General features: G+C 40.7%; 1 protein-coding gene across 1 annotated transcript in view; it reads left to right on the plus strand.

Moving 5' to 3' along the window:
• NLRP11 (NLR family pyrin domain containing 11) overlaps positions 1-21,258 on the plus strand; it is a 69,883-nt gene extending 48,625 nt beyond the window's left edge. Inside the window, exon 10 of the mRNA XM_049902365.1 lies at positions 21,176-21,258. Within this exon, the coding sequence (XP_049758322.1) occupies positions 21,176-21,258 (83 nt within the window). The remainder of the gene's footprint in view (positions 1-21,175) is intronic.
• The last annotated feature ends 2,897 nt before the right edge of the window (positions 21,259-24,155 follow it).

Consider the following 24,155-nt stretch of genomic DNA (forward strand, 5'->3'; position numbering starts at 1 on the left):
GAACCGAAAGTTGAGGAGATATTTTTTAGAACATAAACTTCAGGTCCAAAGAAGTCAACCAGAGTATGTAATAATTGTCATTTGTTCTAATTAATCTCCTTCATTTATGTTCATAACTCCTGAAATGTTCCATATTTTTTGCTGTAACACTGTACCATGTGTGTACCAAGAGAACATTCTTAAGCTATGAGCACAAACGAATTTTCTAGAAATGTTTTTGGGGTCACATGTTTCTTCGCCTTGTTCAGAAAACACTGGAGGACCGGCAGTGGTGGATTCATCACAACTGAGACGCTCAGGAAGTTTTGATCATCACTAATTGGACTGCAACAACAAAAAATAGACTCAGGGCTCTGCAGCAGAAATTTCGATGAATGTAAAGATATGGAATCTATTGCTAATGTCACAAAAGAAAAAAATCTATATCCAGGAAAATTAACACAGAGCGTAGTCAGCGGCATTGTGCTGGCTGAATAAACCTCTCCATTCCTCACATCCATGGACTAGAAGCCAAGTTTCGAAGACAGAACTGTCCCTTGCCCACAAATTAGATCCTCTGAAAACTCACAGATTCCATTCTTTGCTTGTTCCCTTGTCCATCTCCTAGTAATGATGGCCAGAGGTGAACTTTGGGGAGCCCAGGACACAGATTGAGTAGTTGAATCTCTCAGTAAGTTGTTTCTGATTCTGTTTGAAATATCCACATTCAGAAAATGGGAAGGTCATAACATCCATTCATAAATTTTACATATACAAAATGTCTGCATTACAGAATGCTCAACAAAATTTGAGATTTTTTTGGGTAAATATTTTCAAAAATAATAAGGCTAGGTTTTAGTTTTTAAGTTACTATTGTAGACATAATGAATATATTTAACAACATTTGATTCTTGAAGTAATAATAAAAGTGCCTGTGTCATCTCACAGCCATAACAACCAGGGGGCTTTATGTTGATGTTTGCAAATGTCTGATCCGGATTTCCCGCCTCCATTTTACTTTCTGAAATGCCATCAGTGGCATTTCTAGGACTGCTTTTATCCTGTCCCTGCTCAGTTTCTGTCTCTTAATACCTAAGAAAATCCTAACTACCAGTAACTTACAGATTATTAAAATTTATAGCAGTTTAAATTCATAGGTAAATGTTCAGCCCTTCCTTCTGCCTGGAAACCTTTAAGCCTGATTGACCTTGCCTTGTACAAGTTGTGCTGGCTTCCCCAGGATTGTGTACTGTCTTACCCTTCATCAGAGTTTCCACCTATCTATTGTCTACTTAGTGTTTTTCCATCCCCACCATCCCCCTCCCTCATAACCATCAAAGATTTTTCTTTTTGTGCATGAATATTTTCATGAGTTTTACAGCAGTGGTCTCATACAATATTTGTCCTTTTGTGATTGACTTATTTCACTCAGCATAATGTCCTCCAGATTCATCCATGTTATGAGATGCTTTGCAGATTCGTCATTGTTCTTTAATCGTTGCATAATACTCTATTGTATGTACCATAGTTTGTTTATCCATTCATCTGTTGATGGGCATCTAGATTGTTTCTGTCTTTTTGCTATTGTAAACAATGCTGCAATGAACATGGGTATGCATATGTCTATTTGTGTGACAACTCCTATTTCTCTAAGATATATTACTAGGAGTAGGATTGCTGGATCATATGGTATTTCTATTTCTAGCTTTCTAAGGAAGCGCCATATCGTTTTCCAAAATGGCTGTATCATTTTGCATTCCCACCAGCAGGGCATAAGGGTTCCAATCTCCCTGCAGTCTCTCCAACATCTGTTATTTCCTGTTTTTTTGATTAGTGCCAGTAATGCCGGGGTGAGATGGTATCTCATTGTAGTTTTGATTTGCATTTCTCTAGTGTACAGTGTCACTATGAGTCGGAATCAACTTGATGGCAACGGTTTTTGTTTTTTTTTTTAGTGGCTAGTGGAAATCCTGGTGGTGTGGTGGTTAAGTGCTATGGTTGCTAACCAAAAGGTCAGCAGTTCAAATCCACCAGACCCTCCTTGGAAACTCTATGGGGCAGTTCTATTCTGCCCTATAGGTTTGCTGAGTCAGAATTGACTAATCGGTGCAACGGGGTTTTTTTTTGTTTGTTTGTTTTGAATGGCTAGACATTGCGGGCATTTCCTCGTGTGTCTGTTGGCTTCTTTAATATCTTCTTTGGTGAAGTGTCTGTTCATTTCCTTTGCCCATTTTTTAATTGGATTATATGTTTTTTTGTTGTAGAGGTGTTGGATTTTCCTGTAGATTTTAGAGATCAGACCATTGTCAGATTTGTAATAGCCAAAAATTTTTTCCCCAGTCTGTAGGTTCTTTTTTAACTCTTTTGGTGAAGTCTTTTGATGAGCATAATTGTTTAATTTTTAGAAGATCCCAGTTATCTAGCTTATCTTCTGGTGTTTGTGTGTTGTTGATTATGGTTTGTGTTCTGTTAATGTGGTGTATTATAGCCTTTTAGCATTGATCCTGTTTTTTCTTCTATGAACTTCATAGTTTTTGGCTTTATATTTAGGCCTTTGATCCATTTTGAGCTAGTTTTTGTGAATGGCGTGAGGTATGGGTCCTATTTCTTTTTTTTTTTTGCAGATGGACATCCAGCTTTGCCAACACCATTTGTTAAAAAGACAGTCTTTTCCCCATTTGATGGACTTTGGGTCCTTGTGGAATTTCATGTGACCATAGGTGGATGGATTTACATCTGGGCTCTCAATTTTGTTCCATTGGTCAATGTGTCAGTTGTTGCACCAGTACCAGGCTATTTTGAATACCAAGCTATATAGTAAGTCCTGAGGTCAGGTTGTGCAAGTCCTCCTACTTTATTCTTCTTCTTCAATAGTGCTTTACTTACTTGGGGGTTCATCCTTTTCCATGTAAAGTTAATGACTAGGTTTTCCTTCTCTTTAAAGAATGTTGTTGGTACTTGGATTGGACTTGCGTTGTATTTGTAAATTGCTGTGAGTAGAATTGTTATTTTCACAATGTTGATTCTACCTATCCATGGACATGGTATGCTTTTCCGTTTATGTAGATCTCTTTTGGTTTCTTGCAGTAGTGTTTTGTAGTTTTACATCCCTGGTTAGATTTATTCCTGTTTTACTTTTTTAGTGGCTATTATAAATTGCATTATTTTCTTGATTTCCTTTTTATCTTTCTCTTTATTGATGTATAGGAATCCAACTGATTTTTGTATGTTTATCTTGTATCCTGCTAGTCTGCCGAATCTTTCTATTAGTTCCAGTAGTTTTCTCGTGAAGTCTTTTGAGTTTTCTATGTATAATATAGCATCCACAAATAGGGACAGTTTTACTTCTTCATTACCAGTTTGGATGCCCTTTATTCCTTTTTCTTGCCTTATTGCTCTAGCTAGGACTTCCAGCACAATGTTAAATAGGAGTGGTGATAAAAGGCATCCTTGTGTTTTTCCTATTCTCAAGGGGAATGTTTTCAGCCTCTCTCCTTTAACAATGATTTTTGCATAAAAATGCCCTTTATTATATAGAGAAATTTCCCTTCAATACCTATTGAGAATTTTTATCAGGAATGGGTGTTGGACTTTGTTGAATGCCTTTTCTGCATCAATTGAAATGATCATGTGATTCTTTTCTTTCATTTTATTTATGTGGTGGATTACGTTGATTGATTTTCTAATGTCGAACCATTCTTACATACCTGGTATGAATCCTACTTGGTCATGGTGTATTATTTTTTTGATATGATGCTGAATTCTATCGGCTGGAATTTTGTTGAGAATTTTTGCCTCTATATTCATGAGAGATATTGGCCTGTAATTTTCTATTTTTGTGGTGTCTTTGCTGGCTTCATGGAGTGAATTTGAACGTATCACTTCCTTTTCTATGTTCTGAAATAGTTTGAGTGTATTGGTGTAAACTCTTCTCTGAATGTTTGGTAGAATTCTCCAGTGAAGCCATCTGGGCTAGGGCTTTTTTTTTATTGGGAGGTTTTTAAATTTCCTTTTCAATTTCTTCTCTCGTTATGAGTCTTTTCAGATTTTCAACATCATTTTGTGTTAGTTTGGGTAGGTAGTGTGTTTCTAGAAATTTGTCCATTTCCTCTAGGTTTTCAAATTTGTTGGAGTATAGTTCTTCATAATACTGTGTTATGATCCTTCTTATTTCAGTTGGGTCTGTTGTAATGTCCTCCATTTCGTTTCTTGGGTTATTTGGATCCTCTCCTGTATTTCTTTTGTCTGTTTGGCCAGTGTTTTGTTGATTTCGTTGATCCTTTCAAAGAACCAGCTATTGGTTTTGTTAACTCTATTGCTTCTCTATTTCATTTATTTCTGCTCTGATCTTCATTATTTCCTTTCTTCTGGTTGCTGTGGGCTTTTTTTTTTTTTTTTTTTTTTGCTGTTTTTCTATTGATTCGAGTTGTGTAGCTGATGTTTTGATTTTGTCCTTTCTTTTTTGATGTGTGCATCTATTGCTATAAATTGATCTCTGAGGACTGCCTTCGCTGTGTCCCAAAGGTTTTGGTATGATGTTTTCATTCTCTTTTGATTCTAGGAATTTTTTTTATTCCATCTCTGATGTCTTCTATTACCCAGTGGTTTTTAAGTAGGATGTTATTTGGTTTCCATGTAATTGTTTTTTTTTTCCTTCCTCTTCCTGTTGTTAATTTCTACTTTGACGGCATAGTAGTCAGAGAAGATACTTTGTATTATCTCCGTGTTTTGGATTTTGCTGAGGGTTGCTCTGTGGCCTAAGATGTGATCTATTGTGGAGAACATTCCATATGCATTGGAAAAGAATATGTACTTAGCAGCTGTTGAGTGTTCTATATATGTCTATGAGATCAAGTTGGCTAATTGTGCCCCTTAGCTCTTCTGTATCTTCACTGAGTATCCTTCTAGATGTTCTGTCCTTTACCAAGAGTGCTGTGTTGAAGTCTTCTACTATTATTGTGGAACTGTCAGTTTCTCTTTTTGGTGCTGTTAGAGTTTGTTTTATGTATTTTGGAGCACTGTCATTCAGTGCGTAGATGTTTATTATGGTTAAGTCTTCTTGATGGATCATTATATAGTGCCCTTCTTTGTCTTTTATGATAGATTTTGTTTTAAAGTCCATTTTATCTGAGATTAGTATTGCCACCCCTGCTCTTTTTTGGTAGCTGTTTGCTTGATATATTTTTTTCCATCATTTGATTTTTAATAAATTTACATCTTTGTTTTAAGGTGTGTCTCCTGTAGACAGCATATTGATGAATCCTGTTTTTTATCCATTCTGCCACTCTATCTCCTTACTGATCCCTTTAGGCCATTTACATTCAGTGTAATTATTGATAGGTGTGAGTTTATTGCTGTAATTTTGTAGTGCTTTTTTGTGTGTGTGTGCTGACTTTTTCTTCATTCCTCTTACTCTCCTGTGCTGAATTCCTTTTGTTTGTGGTTTTTTTTTTTCCATTTCTTTTGTTTTTTGTAGTTTTTTTTTTTTTTTTCACTGAGACTTTATGTTTTTCTCCGTTATTTTGATGTGTAGGTTTGTTACTTTCTTTGTGGTTACCTTGAAATTTACCCTTATCTTCCTAGGTTTGAACCAGTCATTACTTGGTATTACCTTGCCTTCCTCTCCATTAGGCAGTTCTATACCTATACCATTTATTCCCTCTTTTACTGTTCTGACATGGTTGTTTACAGATTAACCTCTCTGGTTCCCTGTTGTAATTCTTTAGGTTTTGGATGGTCCTTGACCGTTCATTTCCTAGGTTGGTATCTGGCTGGTACAATCTTGTGTCCTATATTCAGGCTGTAGTGATGTTGTTTGTTCTCAAATTTAAGGACTCCCTTTAATAATTCTTGTTAAATTTGGTTTGGTTTTCACATATTCCCTTAATTTCTGTTTATCCACAAGTGTCCTAATTTCACCACCATATCTGAATGAGAGTTTTGCAGGTTATATTATTCTTGTTTTACAATTTTTTTTCTTTCAAGGTTTTATGTATGTCATCCCTTTCCCTTCTTGCCAGCATGGTTTCTGCCTAATAGAGGTTAGTCTTATTGTTTTCCCTCTGTATGTGACTTTTCATTTTTCTCCAGCTGCTCTCAGGATTCTTTCTCTTTCTTTGGTTTTAATGAGTGTGATTTTCTTTTGGGGTCTATCCTATATGGGGTTTGTTGAGCTTCTTGGATGGTCAGCTTTTCCTCTTTCATGGTATTAGGGAAGTTTTCTGTCAGTGGTTCTTCAATGATCCTCTTTTCTGTTTTCTCCCCCTGTTCTGGAACTCTGAACACTCACAAATTTTTGCTTTTGATTGTATCCCACATAATTCTCTGGGTTTCTTCATTTTTCTTCATTCTTTTTTCTGGCTTTTCCTCAAAGTTGTAGCCAAGTGTTTGTCTTCAATTTCACTGATCTTATCTTCCATTGTTTCAGACTCACTCCTCAGCCCTTCTGTGACAGTGTCCAGTTCTGAAATCTTGCTCTTTATCTTTTGAATCTCTAATTGTTACTTTTGTATGATTTATAGTTGTGAATTTATTTTGGCGTTTTGTTCCTGAATTATTTATTTCTTTTTTCTGTATTTTCCATGAATTTGTCTGCCTTTTCCATGAATTTGTCTATTTTTTCCTCATTTTTGTCTGACTTTTGCTTCAGCTCTTGGATAGCTCTGAATATTAGAGATTTGGATTCCCTATCAGGTAGTTCTGGTGCCTTTTTTTCTACTGGAAAGTCATTTGATGTTTTATTTTGGATGCCTACTGGACCGCCCTGTCTCTTTTTTTTTTTTTTTTTTTTTTGGTATGTTTTGATATTGTCTGCTGTCTTTGGGACATTCAGTAATTGTTTTCTCATTTATTGATTGTAGATTTGTTTGTTTCATCCTGCTTTTTTATTTTATTTGGTTGTGTCTGAACAGGCAGGCTATGCATTCTTTGTTGTTTGGTTGTCTGTGAGAACAATACTTTTCACCTCCTTGTCCAATGGGCAGGGCCAATCACTCAGCTATGGTACAGCAGGACAGGTCCTGCTGAAGGGGAGGGGCTAGGATGGGTTGTTTGTGGCACATGCAAGGGCTGACAGGGCAGGCTGGGAGTCAGTGCAGGGCAGGTTCTGGTAGGCCATGCCTCTGCTGCTTCAGGGTGTGATGTTTAAGGCACAGTGGAGGTAGGCAGGAAGGAGGGGGGAGCCAGGGTGTGTATGAGAAAGTAAGAGAGAGAGGAGAAACAGGAGCAAAAAACAAACAAAAAAGAGTGCTAAGAGACTTGCCTTTGGAGTGTAGAAACAAGAAACTGAGAAATCTAGAAAAACAAAGAGGAAAAAAGAAAAAGAGAAGAAAAATAAATAAATAAAAATTAGGAAAGGAAAAAAAAAAAAGCCCCCAGGGATCCCACTGGTTCAGCTGCACAGACTGGGTAAGTGGCTACCAAGCTATATGGTACAACCCAGCTAGAAGCGGCTCCTAAGCCAAGAAAATAAATGAGCAAAACAAAACAAAACAAAATCCTCCGGGTTCCAACCAACATGTTGGCTCAGACCAGGGAACTAGTTCCCCAGCCGAGTGGCGCTTCACAGCCTATCAAGAAGAAGCAAAGGTGACACACAAAGCCAGGTGTTCAAGAGAAAGGAAGGGGAGGAGAGGCAAGGAAGAAACCAAAAGAAGCAGAAAAAAACAACACTGGCAACAAAGAAATGGCACTGAAGGAGTTGGCCAGTGTGGGCAGGGCAAATTCAAGTGGCAGAGAGCCAGAGCTGGTGCCTCCAGGCTAAGAGACTGTAGCTGGCAGGAAGCAGCAGAGGCCAAGTGGGGTGAAGAAGAGTGGGGGATGGGAAAGCATATATCACTGGTTACCGGGTGCTCTGTCTCCTGCTGGGAGCTCCATGAAGCTTCTTTGCCATACTTCCTGTCTGTTGGTCTCCAGTGTGGGTGGGGCAAATTCAAGCAGCACAGAGCCCACAACTCTCAGCTGGCCAAGTGACTGCAGCCAGCTAGAATGCAGCAGAGGCTGAGCAGGAGGGAGAAGGATGGGGTGTGGGAAAGCATATATTGCTGGTTACTGGTTGCTCTGTCTCCTCCTCGGAGCTCTGTGAAGCTGCTTTACTGTACTGCCTGCCCACCGATCTCTAACAGGAGTCTAAGATGGTGGATCCGTGCTTCATTAGCTGGTAGACCTCCCTATCTATCCTTGCTCTCTGTTCTCTGTCAGTTTCTTATTACATTCAGTGCTTGGCTGAGTTCTTTATCTCTTCATTTAATGCTTAGGATTCCAGGATTGATGTTTGTCTCTGTTTTACTTAGTTTTGGGGCCTTTGCTGTGGAGGGACTGGACGATGCTTCTGTCTATGACACCATGTTGGCTCTGTCTCAGTCTTACATTTTCTTTAATTAGACAACTTTAGTTGAGAGCTGGGACTGTGACCTTGATTTTGCATATAAAATACGAAGAGCATGAGGCAAAAAATAGGCAGCAGAATAAAATGACCATTGCATTGTTATACAATTTGAATGCACGCTTTGATATCAATCTGATTTCCTTCTTTTTTTCTCTTGATTTTCATCCGAATTGACTTGATGGCAATGAGTATACTTCCCTTGGCATCATGGGTTTTGCTGTTACCAAGCGGAAACCCCAGGTTCTGCTCGGTGTGACTTAAATTGGCCAATAAATGAGAGACCGAGGTGGGAGAGCAGAAAAGGCAACTTTATTTTGTTGCTCAAGGAAAGGAGTCAGTTGGAGCGGCTGCCACCAAGACTGCTTCCTGAGGGTGAGGGGAAAAGTTACTTTTAAGGGGTTTACAAGTAGGGAGTTCATACAAGTTACGTCAGCCACATACTTAATCATACTACAGAAGTGCAATGAGGTTTACATATAATTTTCAAGCAAAGAAAGCAGGATTCTAATGGAAAGGTGTGGGGGAGTAAGCCAAGCAAAAAATCAGGATTCTAATGCAAAATCTGCCCAGTGAGCTAAGCAAAAAATGCAGGATGCTGATGCAAAGCTGCTTGAGGTAGTGGAATTTTCCACAGCCTGGGGAATCTGTGCAAATGGTTAAGCAATTGTTATGGATTGAATTATATCCCCCCAAATATATGTTATACATGCTGATCTCTATGCCTGTGGTTATAATCCAATTTGGGAATGCATTGTCTTTGTTATGTTAATGAGGCAGGATTTGTGTAGAGAGTGTTTTGAGTCAATCTCTTTTGAGATATAAAAGGGATTAAACTAGTAGGCTTGCAAGCAGAGATGGGGGAAAATAGATGTCAAACCACATGGAAATCTCCAAGGAACCAGAAAACAAGCTGAAGAGACAAGGACCTTCCTCCAGAGCTGACAGAGAGAGAAGGGCTTCCCCTGGAGTCAGTACCCTAAATTTCGACTTCTAACCTTCTAGCCTTTGTGCGTTTTATTCTTTGAAGTTGTCAAGGATTTAATTTTACTTGGGTACACAATTAATGCCCATGGAAGCAGCAGTCAAGAAATCCAACAACATATTGCATTGGGCAAATCTGCTGCAAAAGATCTCTTTAAAGTGTCAAAAAGCAAAGGTGTCACTTTGAAGACTAAGGTACACCTGACCCAAGCTGTGGAATTTTCTATTGCTTCCTATGAATGCAAAATCTAGACAATGACTAAGGACGACCAAAGAAGAATTGATGCCTTTGAGTTATGATGTTGGTGAAGAATATTGACTATATCATAGACTTCCAGAGGAACGAACAAATCTGTCTTGGGAGAAGTATAGCCAGAATGCTCCTTAGAAGGATGGCAAAACTTCATCTCACATACTTTGGGCATGTTATTAGGAGGGACTAGTCCCTGGAAAAGGACATCATGCTTGGTAAAGTAAAGGGTCAGCAAAAAAGAGGAAGACTCTCAATGAGATGGATTGACACAGTGGCTGCAAAAATGGGCTCAAACATAGCAAGCATTGTGACGATGGCACAGGACCAGACAATGTTTCGTTCTGTTGTCCATAGGATTGATATAAGTTGGAAATGACTTGATGGTGCCTAGCAACAACAACAACTACAGCTTCCTAAACTGTGAAAGAATAAATCTCTGTTTAATGACATCCATTCGTGGTATTTCTGTTATAGCAGCACCGGATAACTAAGACGGCACTCACCTACTAATGAAAAGGGTGGCAATTCAAAACCAACCGGAGGAGACTCAGAAAACAGGCCCGGAAATTTGCTCCCAAGGTTCATGTCCTTGAAAACCGTATGAGCACAGTTCTACTCTGCAACACGTGGGATCATAATGCATTGGAATTGACTCAACCACAGCTGGTTTGGCTTTTGGTATACTTCCCTGATCCTCTGGGTGTCATGTAATACAATCATGTATCCTAACTGAATAGAGCCAAATTGAGCTTACATCATAGGAAGAATAATGGATAGGAAATTTATCTGAGTTGTTTTGTGGCATCAAGATGGAGAAATGTTAAGACTAAATACAAATTATTCTTGATTTCCTGTATCACATATAAAGATCACAAATCTCATTACAAAAATTATACCTGTGCATTTTCAAATGTTTCTAAATTTAAAATAAGCAAATGGAAGGAAATATGAAACACAAAAAATGCTCATAACAATTGGCATTGGTTACATCTGACTTTGAGGTACTTCTCCCAACCTGTTACAGATGCTTGCGGTTTACACCTGTGTCAAACCGCCAACAGAATCAACATGTGTAAACTCTACCAGCATTACCAAGGGATTAAAACATATGTGAAATTAGCTTCTAGGTAGTAGTTTTTATGTGGTTATGAGTTTAGGTCTTGGATAAAATACACAGGATATGATTGATTGCAGCTGTCAATGTCTTTACTTCATGTCTTTACACATTCTAAAATTTTTTTTACAAAACAAAGGTGACTGTTCAGCTTCAGATGGTCTCAGGACAGGTTCTACTTTGTTTAGCAAACTTCTGAAAATACATCCTTTTGTTGGGGAAATAGAATTAAAAACACATCTACTCCCAACCCAGAAAACTTCTCCACAAAAATAAAAGAGAAATTAATGTTTTATTATTGAATAAGCACTCAACCAGAATGTGATGCATCACAGGCAATCTGCTAAAGAAGTGGCAGAGACAGAAAAGAATCTGACCCTTTATGTAGCTGAGTGGATATAAGCCACTGTTGTTGTTAAGTGCCATCGAGTCAGTTCTGACTTATAGCTACCCTGTATACAACAGAACAAAACACTGCACAGTCCTGCGCCATCCTCACAATTGTTGCTATGTTTGAGCTCATCGTTGCAGCCACTGTGTGAATCCATCTCATTGAGGTTCTCCTCTTTTTCTATGACCCTCTACTTTATCAAACATGATGCCCTTCTCTAGGGACTAGTCCCTCCTGATAACACTTCCAACGTACACTTGCCATCATAGACAAAAATATTTGGGAGAATTAATGTGTCCATTTAGTGAGTTTTCAAAGAACACTTCTCAGTAGCTATCATTCCTTTTTCTGATCTAAATGTACAAAGATTTGTCTTCCTTTTTGCCAAAGGGATCTGTGATTACCTTTCATATAGAGAGATATTGACTGTTTAATATTTGGTTGAAAGAGATCAGAACGAATCCCCATTTCTCCTAAATACATCTAATAGGCATGTTGTTACCCAAGGTTTCTGAACTTTGTCAATACAGGTATGCATCGCTTAATGTCCATGTTATATTCTGTAAAATAGGACGTTATGAGATTTGGACATTGTGCAAACACCTGTGTCCTGGCCCAGGGTCCCAGAATGTGCATGGGGAGGAGATGGCAGGGGTCAAGGAGGCCGAGGGTACCCAAACCAGAGCTGGGGTACCCGGGGTGCATAACTTTCCATCAGCACCGTGAGGAACCACAACAGGCAAAATGCAGGGACTAGACCTGCTGGGTCCCAGGAGCCAAGGAGGATGGGGTTGGGAGTTTGGGCCTGGGCCTCCATAGTTGCAGTCTAGGTGGCTTCCAGGTAGCATGCAGCAGTCTGGCAGAAGTGGCACTTTGATCTCCAGACAAGGGTCTGGCATCCTGGCACTCAGACACCTAGATGCCCTGGCCCACAGATGTATATGAGGTTGGACATTGGCCGAACATTAAGGGATACATACCTGTATTGCTGTTTTCGGTAGGATGAATCTTATTTTGCAAGTCTGTCCTGTGATTGTAGGATGCTTAGTGGCATCCTTGGCCTGGAGCCACAAGATGGCAGTAGAACCCACCTCCCCCAGTGTTAATACGTAAAACTGTCTCCAGACATTGCCATCTGGAGGGCAAAATGGTCTCTGGCCAAGGATACCTGGAAGCCACATAATGTGTTTCAGTTACCTAGAAAATGTTAGTCCATGGCATACCATTCCACTTCGTATCTTAATTAAATCAAAATAATATTAAAGTTGTACAGCAGGGTGAGAGGAGAAATCTCTCTAATAAAAGCCCATTGTGGGGCTATTTTGCACCAGAAACGAGTTCAGTGTGTAAGCACCAGACAGCCAGAGATGACTCAAAGAGAGGAGAAGTGAGTCCTCAATAAGTTTATTTAAAAAAAAAAACTCAAGTTCTAGAAAATGTGGTGTGGAGATAGCAAGATGGAGACTGTAGATGCTCATATCCAAACCAATACTTACTGAGTACCAACTCTATGCCCAGCAGTATGTGTATAATTTGTCACATGTTGACTCTGTGGTTAGTAGTAGTGGACATAAATGTGATTTTCAAACCCATCCTGAGGAAGTAGAATATTTTATTTTTTTCATCAATCAAATTATATCGTAGGATATTGTTATAGATAGAATTGTGTCCACCCAAAATGTACATCAACTTGGCTAGGCCGTGATTCCCAGTATTTTTGGTTGTCCACCATTTTGTGATCTGACATGATTATCCTGTGAGCTGTAAGGAAACCCTGGTGGCGTAGCGGTTAAGGGCTATGGCTGCTAACCAAAAGGTCAGCAGTTCAAATCCACCAGGTGCTCCTTGGAAACTCTATGGGACAGTTCTACTTTGTCCTATAGGTTCGCTATGAGTCGGAATTAACTCAGTGACAATGGGTTTGGTTTGGTTTGTTTGTTTGTTTGTTTGTTTTTTGGTATGAGCTGTAGATCCTAACCTCTATGATGTTAATGAGGCAGGATTAAATGCAGTTATGTTAATAAGGCAGGACTTAATCTATGGGATGTGTTTGTATCTTGAGTCTATCTCTTTTGAGATATAAAAGGGTGAATCAAGGAGAGAGGATGGGGGACATCATGACACCAAGAATAGAGAACTAGGAATGCAGCACGTCCTTTGGACCCGGGGTTCCTGCATTGAGAAGCTCCTAGACCGGGGAAGATTGATAACAAGGACCTTCCTCCAGAGCCTTACAGAGAGAGAAAGGCTTCCTGGGAGCTGGCGCCATGAATTTGGACTTCTAGAGTCCTAAACTGTGAGGGAATAAATTTCTGTTTGTTAAAGCTATTCACTTGTGGTATTTCTGTTACAGCAGCACTAGATAACTAAGGCAGGTACCCTGAACAGCACTGTTTAGCTGAAACTTCTGTGATGGAAATGATCTATATCTGTACTGTCCATTTGAAAAGAGACAGGTGCCACATGCATAAATTATGACAATTTTGATATATTGAGTTAAACTGTATTATTAAAATTTATAACACCTTTCTTTTTTCTAATGTGTTTATCAGAAAATTCAAAATTACGTATATGCTTTGCATTATGCTTTTATTGGATTGTGCTGTCAAGAAGACGGCAGTTTGCAGCCCCCTTGACTCCTTAAGTGCTCAGCTGCTGATGAAAGGTTGGAGGTTCAATTTGATCCAGACGCCTTGGAAGAAAGGCCTGGGTGATCTCTTCTTAAAAAATCAGCCTTGAAAACACTACAGAGCACAGTTCTACTCTGCAACACACAAGGTAGCCATGTGTCACCATGAGGAACCCACTTAAAAAAAAAACGTTGCTGTCAAGTCGATTCCGACTCATAGTGACCCTATAGGACAGGGTAGAACTGCTCCATACAGTGTCCAAGGAGCACCTGGTGATTTCAAACTGCCAGTCTTTATGGTTAGCAGCTGTAGGTAGCTCTTAACCACTATGCTACCAGGGTTTCCAATCCACTCAAAACAACTGTTTTTCTTAAATGGAATCTTAATTTTTAATGTTATTATGTTAATGAGTTAACTTTATTTTTTAACTACTTTTACAATGCTTCTGTGTTTTTTTGTAAGTTTGTGTGTGTGTGTGTGTGTGTATTTGTAGTTTCATTGATTCTTTCTCATGGAGGATTGATCCCAGCGTGTTTTCCACTGATTTTTGGCTGATCATGAGCAGAGGTTGCATTTTCTTCGGTACTTCCAGGTGTCCTCAGTTATGGAAAAGACCAACCCCAATGGTTTGATTTTGTGCCTTTAGTAGGATCCCCTAAAGGAGCCCTGGTAGTGCGCAGCTGCCAACCAAAAGTTGGCAGGTTTAACCAACCAGCCACTCCTTGGGAGAAAGGTGTGTTAGTCTGCTTCCATAAAGATTTACAGTTCTTGGAAACCCAATGGGGCAATTCTACTTTGTCCTATAGGGTCGATATGGGTTGGAAACGACTCAAAGGCAATGGGTATGATTTGGTTTTTGGTTTAGGAACCCATAGAAGGCCCCTGGGTGGTGAAAATGGTTAAGTACTCAGCTGCTAACCAAAAGGTTAGCAGTTTGAGTCCACCCAAAGGCACCTTGGAAAACAGCCCTGGCAATCTCCTTCTAAAAAAAAAAAAAGTCATTTAAAACTGTATGGAGCACAGTTTAACGTTGACGCACATGGGGGTGCCATGAGTTCCACTCCACTTAATGGCAACTGTTGTTATGGTTCTTATGCTGTTGTTGTTAGGTGCCATCGAATCTGTTCTGACTCTATGCACAACAGAACGAAACACTGCCCGGTCCTGCGCCATCCTTACAATCATTGTTATGCTTGAGCTCATTGTTGCACCCACTGTGTCAATCCACCTCGTTGAGGGTCTTCCTCTTTTCCGCTGACCCTGTGCTCTGCCAAGCATCATGTCCTTCTCCAGGGACTCATCCCTCCTGACAACATGTCCAAAGTATGTAAGACGCAGTCTCGCCATCCTTGCCTCTAAGGAGCATTCTGGCCGCACTTCTTCCGAGACAGATTTGTTCGTTCTTTTGACAGTCCATGGTATATTCAATATTCTTTGCCAATACCACAATTCAAAGGCGTCGACTCTTCTTTGGTCTTTCTTATTCATTGTCCAGCTTTCACACGCATATGATGTGATTGAAAATACCATGGCTTGGGTCAGGTGCACCTTAGTCTTCAGGGTGACATCTTTGCTCTTCAACGCTTTGAAGAGGTCCTTTGCAGCAGATTTGCCCAATGCAATGCGTCTTTTGACTTCTTGACTGCTGCTTCCATGGCTGTTGGTGGTGGATCCAAGTAAAATGAAATCCTTGACAAATTCAATCTTTTTTCCGTTTATGATGATATTGCTCATTGGTCCAGTTGTGAGGATTTTTGTTTTCTTTATGTTGAGGTGTAATCCATACGGAAGGCTGTGGTCTTTGATCTTCATCAGTAAGTGCTTCAAGTCCGCTTTACTTTCAGCAAGCAAGGTTGTCCCATCTGCATATCGCAGGTTGTTAGTGAGTCTTCCTCCAATCCTGATGCCCCGTTCTTCTTCATATACTCCAGCTTCTTGTATTATTTGTTCAGCATACAGATTAAATAGGTATGGTGAAAGAATACAACCCTGACGCACACCTTTCCTGACTTCAAACCAATCAGTATCCCCTTATTCTGTCCGAACAACTGCCTCTTGATCAATGTAGAGGTTCCTCACGAGCACAATTAAGTGTTCTGGAATTCCCATTCTTCGCGGTGTTATCCATAGTTTGTTGTGATCCACACAGTCGAATGCCTTTGCATAGTTAATAAAACACAGGTAAACATCCTTCTGGTATTCTCTGCTTTCAGCCAGGATCCATCTGACATCAGCAATGATATTCCTGGTTCCACGTCCTCTTCTGAAACCGGCCTGACTTTCTGGCAGTTCCCTGTCAATATACTAGTGCAGCCGTTTTTTAATGATCTTCAGCAAAATTTTGCTTGCATGTGATATTAATGATATTGTTCTATAATTTCCACATTCAGTTGGATCACCTTTCTTGGGAATAGACATAAATATGGATCTCTTCCAGTCAGTTGGCCAGGAAGCTGTCTTCCATATTTCTTGGCATAGATGAGTGAGCACCTCCAGCGCTGCATCTGTTTGTTGAAACATCTCAATTGATATTCCATCAATTCCTGGAGCCTTGTTTTTCGCCAATGCCTTCAGAGCAGCTTGGACTTCTTCCTTCAGTACCATCGGTTCCTGATCATATGCCACCTCTTGAAATGGTTGAATATCGACTAATTCTTTTTGGTATAATGACTCTGGGTATTCCTTCCAACTTCTTTTGATGCTTCCTGTGTCGTTTAATATTTTCCTCATGGAATCCTTCACTATTGCAACTCGAGGCTTGAATTTTTTTCTGCAGTTCTTTCAGCTTGAGAAATGCCAAGTGTGTTCTTCCCCTTTGGTTTTCCATCTCCAGGTCTTCGCACGTGTCATTATAATACTTTACTTTGTCTTCTCGAGAGGCCCTTTGAAATCTTCTGTTCAGTTCTTTTACTTCATCAATTCTTCCTTTTGCTTTAGCTGCTTGACACTCAAGAGCAAGTTTCAGAGTCTCCTCTGACATCCATCTTGGTCTTTTCTTTCTTTCCTGTCTTTTCAATGACCTCTTGCTTTCTTCGTGGATGATGTCCTTGATGTCATTCCAGAACTCATCTGGTCTTCGGTCACTAGTGTTCAATGCGTCAAATCTATTCTTGAGATGGTCTCTAAATTCAGGTGGGATATACTCAAGGTCATATTTTGGCTCTTGTGGACTTGCTATGATTTTCTTCAGTTTCAGCTTGAACTTGCACATGAGCAATTGATGGTCTGTTCCACAGTCAGCCCCTGGCCTTGTTCTGTCTGATGATACTGAGCTTTTCCATCGTCTCTTTCCACAGATGTAGTCAATTTGATTTCTGTGTGTTCCATCTGGCGAGGTCCATGTGTATTAAAAAAAAAAAAAATTTATTTTTATAGTTGCCATTTATGTTGGTGAAAGAAGGTATTTGCAATGAAGAAGTCATTGGTCTTGGAAAATTCTATCATTCGATCTCTGGCATTGTTTCCATCACCAAGGCCATATTTTCCAACTACTGATCCTTCTTCTTTGTTCCAACTTTCACATTCCAATCACCAGTAATTATCAATGCATCTTGATTGCATGTTCGATCAATTTCAGACTGCAGCAGCTGATAAAAATCTTCTATTTCTTCATCTTTGGCCCTAGTGGTTGGTGTGTAAATTTCAATAATAGTCGTATTAACTGGTCTTCCTTGTAGGCGTATGGATATCATTCTATCACTGACAGCGATGTACTTCAGGATACGTCTTGAAACGTTCTTTTTGACGATGAATACAAAATTCCTCCTAAAAATCAGTATCCCTCTGATTATATACAAAATGACCAGAAAGTGTCCTCAGATATCTATTCTGTACAGAAAATATCCTCGGTGGTCAAAGAAGTCTAGATCTCAGTAATTCTCCAGATTTTAATATCTAATGCTGAGAAATCAGATCTGGGCAGCTTTTTCTGAGTGGTTTCTGCATGTCCTACATCCACCACAAAATTTAACCTGATCATTAGGCCCCATACACAGACAAATTGTTTTAATTCTTCATCAGGTTGTGGGTGCCTACGTTTTGTCTCACTGTTTGCTTGGTTCTGGATTTCACAAATGTGAATCATGGTAGGGACCTGAACCCAAAGTCACCCATAGCACACATGGCAGTCACATTAAAATAAAGTTTGATCAGGATTTTTATGAGTAAGAAGATTATGTAGGAAACAACAGAAGGATTGACTTATTCTTGTTGAAGGTATGACTTCTCCCAGAGGCAAAGGTCTTTACTCCTATAGGATCCAGAATCCACTGTCAGGTGCAGAAAGGAAAAAGTGAAGAGTCACCAAAACAGCATGCCCAGGGGTGGATTATCTGATAGGCAAGATAACCCCAGTGCTTACCCTGCTACAGATCATCTGCAGTGAACAAGTGCACATTTCTTCTCCACATCAGGGATTCTGCTTCTAGGCATGGCTAGTATCTTTCTCTCTCTCCCAACCGTACAGTACCTTCCTACAGAACCAAAGCCTCTTTTCAAATTTACGATCTCTGACAGGAAAGGATTACCCAGTAAGCAAGGTAAGCACAGGGAGCCCATGGTTACCTTGCTTACAGAATAACCCATCCTTGATTAACACCGCTCAAGAAAATTGAGACATCTTTTGAATCTACCATGTAGAGAACACAGGAAGCAGCACAGAGATGTGTTCAAAAGGATCAGCTTTAAATTCACCAGATCTGGGTCCCAGTCCTAACTCCCACTCATAGAGGCTGAGATATCAGGGCATACCCTTAACTTCTCAAAAGCTTGATTGCATTAATCGTAATGTGGAGATAATATTGGACCTTGGATTAAAGGAAGGAGAGCAGGTTGTTAAGAGTCCAGCTTCCCGAGCCAGAAGCTCTTATTTTGTCAGGATGACTACTTTTTAACTTAGTGAAACTGCACCACTGTTTTCTCATTTAAAAAGTAAAGCGAGAGTAAGGTCATCGAACATTCAGTGTGGATTGCTTACGACTCATGGATCACCATAGATGGAACAAAGTTAGTTTTCATTTGTTCTGAATAGAAGCTGTTGTTCTTGTTGACATCATTTATTTCCTTGTGCTGACTCCCTAGCAGTGTCAGAGAGGTGAGCAAAGGATCATAAAATCTAATAATGGGAAAATAGGTTAGTTATATTCCAACAGTCACACTCTTTTGTCAAATTTGGAAACTAACTGGAGTTTATCTCAGTAAAAATTGTTCCTCTCCCCTTGCTACCTCAGGCTGAAGAAGGAGAGAGGGGCTTTTCCCCATTCATGTAGGGAGATAAAAATAGGAGCAGTCATCTCACACCATACAGAATATACACAGAAAAGTGACCCAGGAAGTGTTTGGAGAAATATTGGGTCAACTGCATCATACTCCAGTGGGAGTTGAAAAAGGAAATATATGTTTTTCATTATACCATAGATTACATCTCTCTGTGTGTTTGTCTGCGTGCATATGTGCATATATCTCTGGTTCATATTTTCTGATTTAGAATTTTTAACTCTTGACCCAAAGTCTGCCCATCTATTTGTCTATAAATTTTCATTCCCAATCCTAAAGCTGTTAGGTCTTACAAGATGAGCAGACCCTTTTTTATATCAGCAAGGAGCCCAGCAGCTCTGCCTGTCCAAGCTTTCGCACAGATTCCAAAGAGACACCATCCCTCCTTCTTTACCATCAGCGTGTTCTGGACTCAGGCAGATATTTGCAGTGAACCTTACCCTCTCGGTCCCCCTCTGAGGCACTCCTCAGCACACATTCTCATCCCTCTGGCCCTACAGGAGGTTCGATGGGGCTACTCAGTGCAAGGCAGGATTGGTACCTGTGCTGCCCAAGGTTCTAGATAAACTCATCTCCCTTTTCCTCTCCTGTGGGAGGCCCCTTCTCACCTGTCTTTTTTGCCAGAGGATTGACTACAAGGCAGCACTCACCTGGCTCCTCTTTGCTGCAGATATTGGTGCAGAAATGTATTGTTCACCATGAGCCCAGGACACCTGAGGTGATAGTTATATGTAGAGTTCCTATAGAAACCATAACTATTTCTGTGGGCAAATCTGCTGCAAAAGACCTTTTAACATGTTAAAAAGTAAAATGTCACTTTGATGCCTAAGGTGTGCCTGACCCAGGCCATGGTATTTTCAATCACCTCATATGCATGTGAAAGCTGGACAATGAATAAGGAAGACCACAGAAGAATTTATGCCTTTGAATTATGATGCTGGTGAAGAATATTGAATACATCATGGACTGCCAGAAGAACAAACAAATGTATCTTGGAAGAAGTACAGCGAGAATGCTCTTTAGAAGTGAGAATGGTGAGACTTCGTCTCACATACTTTGGACATGTGATCAGGAAGGACCAGACCCTCAACAAGATGAACTGACATGGTGGCTGCAACGATGCGCTCAAGCATAGCAATGATTGTGAGGATGGCACAGGACCAGGCTATGTTTTGTTTCATTGTATATATAGGGTCGTTATGAGCCGGAACCGACACAATGGCATCTAACAACAACAACGTGTGTGCATCAATAGATCTTCTTTTATGTTTGTATATTTGAGTCCTAAACCAAACACTTGCACATCTATTTGTCCCCTGTACCCACACTCAACCCTCAGTCTGTTAGGTTTGAGACAAATAGTAGACTTTAAAATACCCCAGTGAAGAACTCAGTGGCTTTGGCATCTAAGGCTGAGCATTGATTCCAAAGAAACCGTATCCTTCTCTCCCTCTCAGAATCAGGATCTAGGGCACAGGTATTTGGAGGGATCCTCATATTTGCTCTTACCCTGGGAAAGCCTCCAGCATATGGGAAGGTCATAACATCTGCTCATAAATTCTATTTATGTAAAATATCTCTATTATAGAACCCTTAATGAATTTGAGGGTTTTGTGTTTGTTTAAATATTTTCCCACCGTTTAGGCTTTTATTCTTCAAATATAAAAAGCCCATTTTTTTAGTTTTTGAGTGACTATTGTAGACGTATTTAATAATATTTAAGTAATGAAATACAGGTATGTGTCACTTAACATCCATTCTGGCAATGTCTCATGGCATGGATTTATGTGTTCCCATAAGTTTTTTTTTTTTTTTTTTTAAGGAAAAGCACTTCTCTCTGTCTTTTTTTTTTTTTTTTTTGGTTATTTCTCCCTAATGGTTTTAAAGACTCCAAACCCAGATTCTTGCACCACTGGACCACAGGTGGGATACAGGCAGGTGAGGCAGAGGACATGGCTCTGGGAGAAAGTTCTCTGGTTTGTACAGCAGGCAGGTGGACAAAGGTCGCAGAGGCATGGGGGATGGGGGCGGGCTGCTCCTGCTGCTCAGGTGGGGGGATAAGTGGATGGGGCCTGGCATCCTTCACTCTTTCCTTGCTCGATTCCCCCCACTCTGTTCCTACCACCAGCCTCTCAGACACTGTGGCTGTCTGTTCCTCCCCTCTCAGCCACTGCAGCCACCTATCCCTCCAGCCTCTGCTGGCAGCTCCAGCACCAGCAGCAGCAGCAGCAGCAGCAGCAGCAGCATTGACAAGGATGACAGGAATCAAGCACCCATAAGGTTTTAATACGGTGTTTGCACAATGTCCAAATCACATCCTGTTTCACAGAATGTATCATGGACTTTAAGTGACACATACTTATATTAACAAAATTGCTTCTGGTTATCTAACCGCAGCCCCCCCGGGAGGCACTATGTCAGTAATTACAAACATATGATCTAGACTTCTGGCCACCATTTTACTTTCTGAAATGTCCACCAGAGGTCTAGGACTGATCTGATCCCATCATTGCTCACTTTAGTGAATGTTTCTCTCTTGATAGCTAAGGATGCCCTGACTGTAAGCTGCTAAGAGATTATTAAAAAATATAGCAATTCAAGCATTCCCCTTGAAAACAGGAACAAGACAAAGATGCTCTTTTTCACCACTCCTATTTAACATTGTGCTGGAAGTACTAGCTAGAGCAATAAAGCAAGAAAAAGGAAAAAAGGGCATCCAAATTGGAAAGGAAGAAGTAAAACTATCTCTCTATTCACAAATGATATGATCCCATATACAGAGATCCCCAAATATTCCACAAGAAAGCTACTGGAACTAATAGAAAGATTCAGAGGTAGAAGGATTTAAGATCAACATACAAAAATCAGTTGAATTCCAGAGGTGGGGCCAAGATGGCAAAATAGATGCTTCATGTCATCCCTCTTACAACAAAAACCCCCAAAAACAAGTGAATTGGATATATATGACAATCTAAGAACCCTAAGCATCAAAGACAAAGCTGAAGAATCGGACTGAACAACAGGTGGAAGGAGAGGCAATTCAAAAAACAGTGGAAATGAATTAGAGTTCGCCAGATCGCCAGCATCCTGTTAGCTGAATCTGCATAGCAAAGAGATATTAAGGCTAACAGTACCAGCTGAAGCCAAACCCACCCCATCTGGTGCAGCCAAGCAGGAGTGACTCTGCACACACCTCCAGAAGCAAATCAGAAGTGACACTAGACCTGCAAAAGTTAAGGGCAAGCTCCCAGCCCACCCTGTGCATACCACAGCTTCCCCCGACCAGAGCCCCATGGGCCAAGGAGAACTCCTTCCCCCTCGCTCATCCCCCTCCCACTTCCAACACTAGTCTGGTGGATTTCAACACCACCATGCCTCCTAAGTGGGGAACTTATGGCTCCAGTCAAGAGACACCCACCCCTTCACCCAGCTACAGGCACAGGGGATCCACAGGCCTGCAGCGACCTTTACTCCCTCCGATCACTACACCAGTGCCTTGCTGCCAACTCGGCATGGCACCCACACATTGGCATAAGGTGGGCAGAGTTCCCAGCTGAAGCCCATTTCCACTGGCAGCAGCCAAGTGGGAGCTGCATATCTGTGACACTTGACATCACCCCATCCCCTAAGCCTGTAGCTCTTGGCCCAGCCTAAGGCACCTACCCCTTAGCCTAGCCACTGGTGTATGGGGTTCACGGACTTGCAGCACTCTTTACCCCCACAGATCACCCACACCAGTGCCTTGTTGGCTAACCTGGCACAACATGCCCTCATTAGGACAAAGTGGGCAGGTTTCCCAGCTGAAGCCCATTTTCACCTGCAGCAGCTAAGTAGGAGTTGCAGATTTGTGGCATTTAACATCACCCCATCCCCTAAGAAGGGGCCTCAACCATCCATAGTGTGGGCCTGAGGGCTGGAGATATCACCCAGTCCATCCAGCTGCCCACAACAGGGGCCTGAGAAACAGTGGTGCTCCCCAACCTTTCCAGCCAAAGGCACTGGATGCCCAAAGACCACCTGCACTACCCTCCCCCACTACCTGCTATAGCGGAGGGGGCACACCCTCCATCCAGGCACCCAGGAGTAACTGAAAGCCCCCTTGCTCACCACCCACATCACACCCCCCACTGCAACCAAAGACCTGTGCTTGCTCTGAACACCTCCACACAGCCCTGCTGGCCCAGGACGGTAGGTGAGAGTCTCTGCATCACACACTTGGTGACTGATGACCCAGGAACCTGCATCCAACCAAATGGCAAGTGGCAGAGCACATACACGTCACACAACCCAACGACCAGGAAGAACACCCCCTGCACCCATAGGCAGTTGACCAGTGGGATAGATTCATCATCTCACTAAAAGTGCTACCTACATACTCAGCAGCCCCACAAGAACAGTGAACAGACTCCTGGGCTCACACACCTAGTAGCTGCTCTGACCACCTGAAGACAGGTGGTGAAAGCTTCAACATGGCCAGGTTAATGACCAGAGTAGCACACACACCCAGCCTACTTGGATATATCAAAACAAAACAAAAATTCAGGACACAGTAAACAAGCATAAAAAAAAAAATACAATAGTAAAAAATATATAACTTCTTTTTTTAAATTTTATTGTGTTTTAAGTTATAATAACTTCTTGATGCCTCAGAGACAACAGTCAATAACAAATCGCATAAAGAAGCAGAACATAATGGCTCCAGCAAGCAACCAAAATAAAGAATCAGAAAACCTTCCAAAGGAAGAAAATGTGACAGAGCTACATGATAAAGAATTCGAAAGACTAATATACAAAGCTCTCCAAGACATCAGAAAGGAGATCTGGGAAAACACAGACCAAACCAAAAAATGCACAGACAAAGCAAGAGAAGAATTCAGGAAAACAATACAAGAACAAAATGACAATAAGTAAGCTACCAGAAACTATACAAAAACAGCAACAAGAAACCCAGAAGATTAACAATAAAAGTTCAGAATTAAACAACTCAATAGAAGACCACAGGAGCAGAATTGAGACAATGGAAGTCAGAATTAATAAGTTTGAAGATAAATCCCTTGACACCAATTTGTTTGAGGAAAAAAAATGAAAGCCTAAGAATTATGTGGGATACTATCAAGAGGAAAAATCTATAGTGATTGGAGTTCCAG

The sequence above is a fragment of the Elephas maximus genome, chromosome 11 (genome assembly GCF_024166365.1).
Source record: "Elephas maximus indicus isolate mEleMax1 chromosome 11, mEleMax1 primary haplotype, whole genome shotgun sequence".
In the NCBI taxonomy this organism is placed as follows: domain Eukaryota; kingdom Metazoa; phylum Chordata; class Mammalia; order Proboscidea; family Elephantidae; genus Elephas; species Elephas maximus.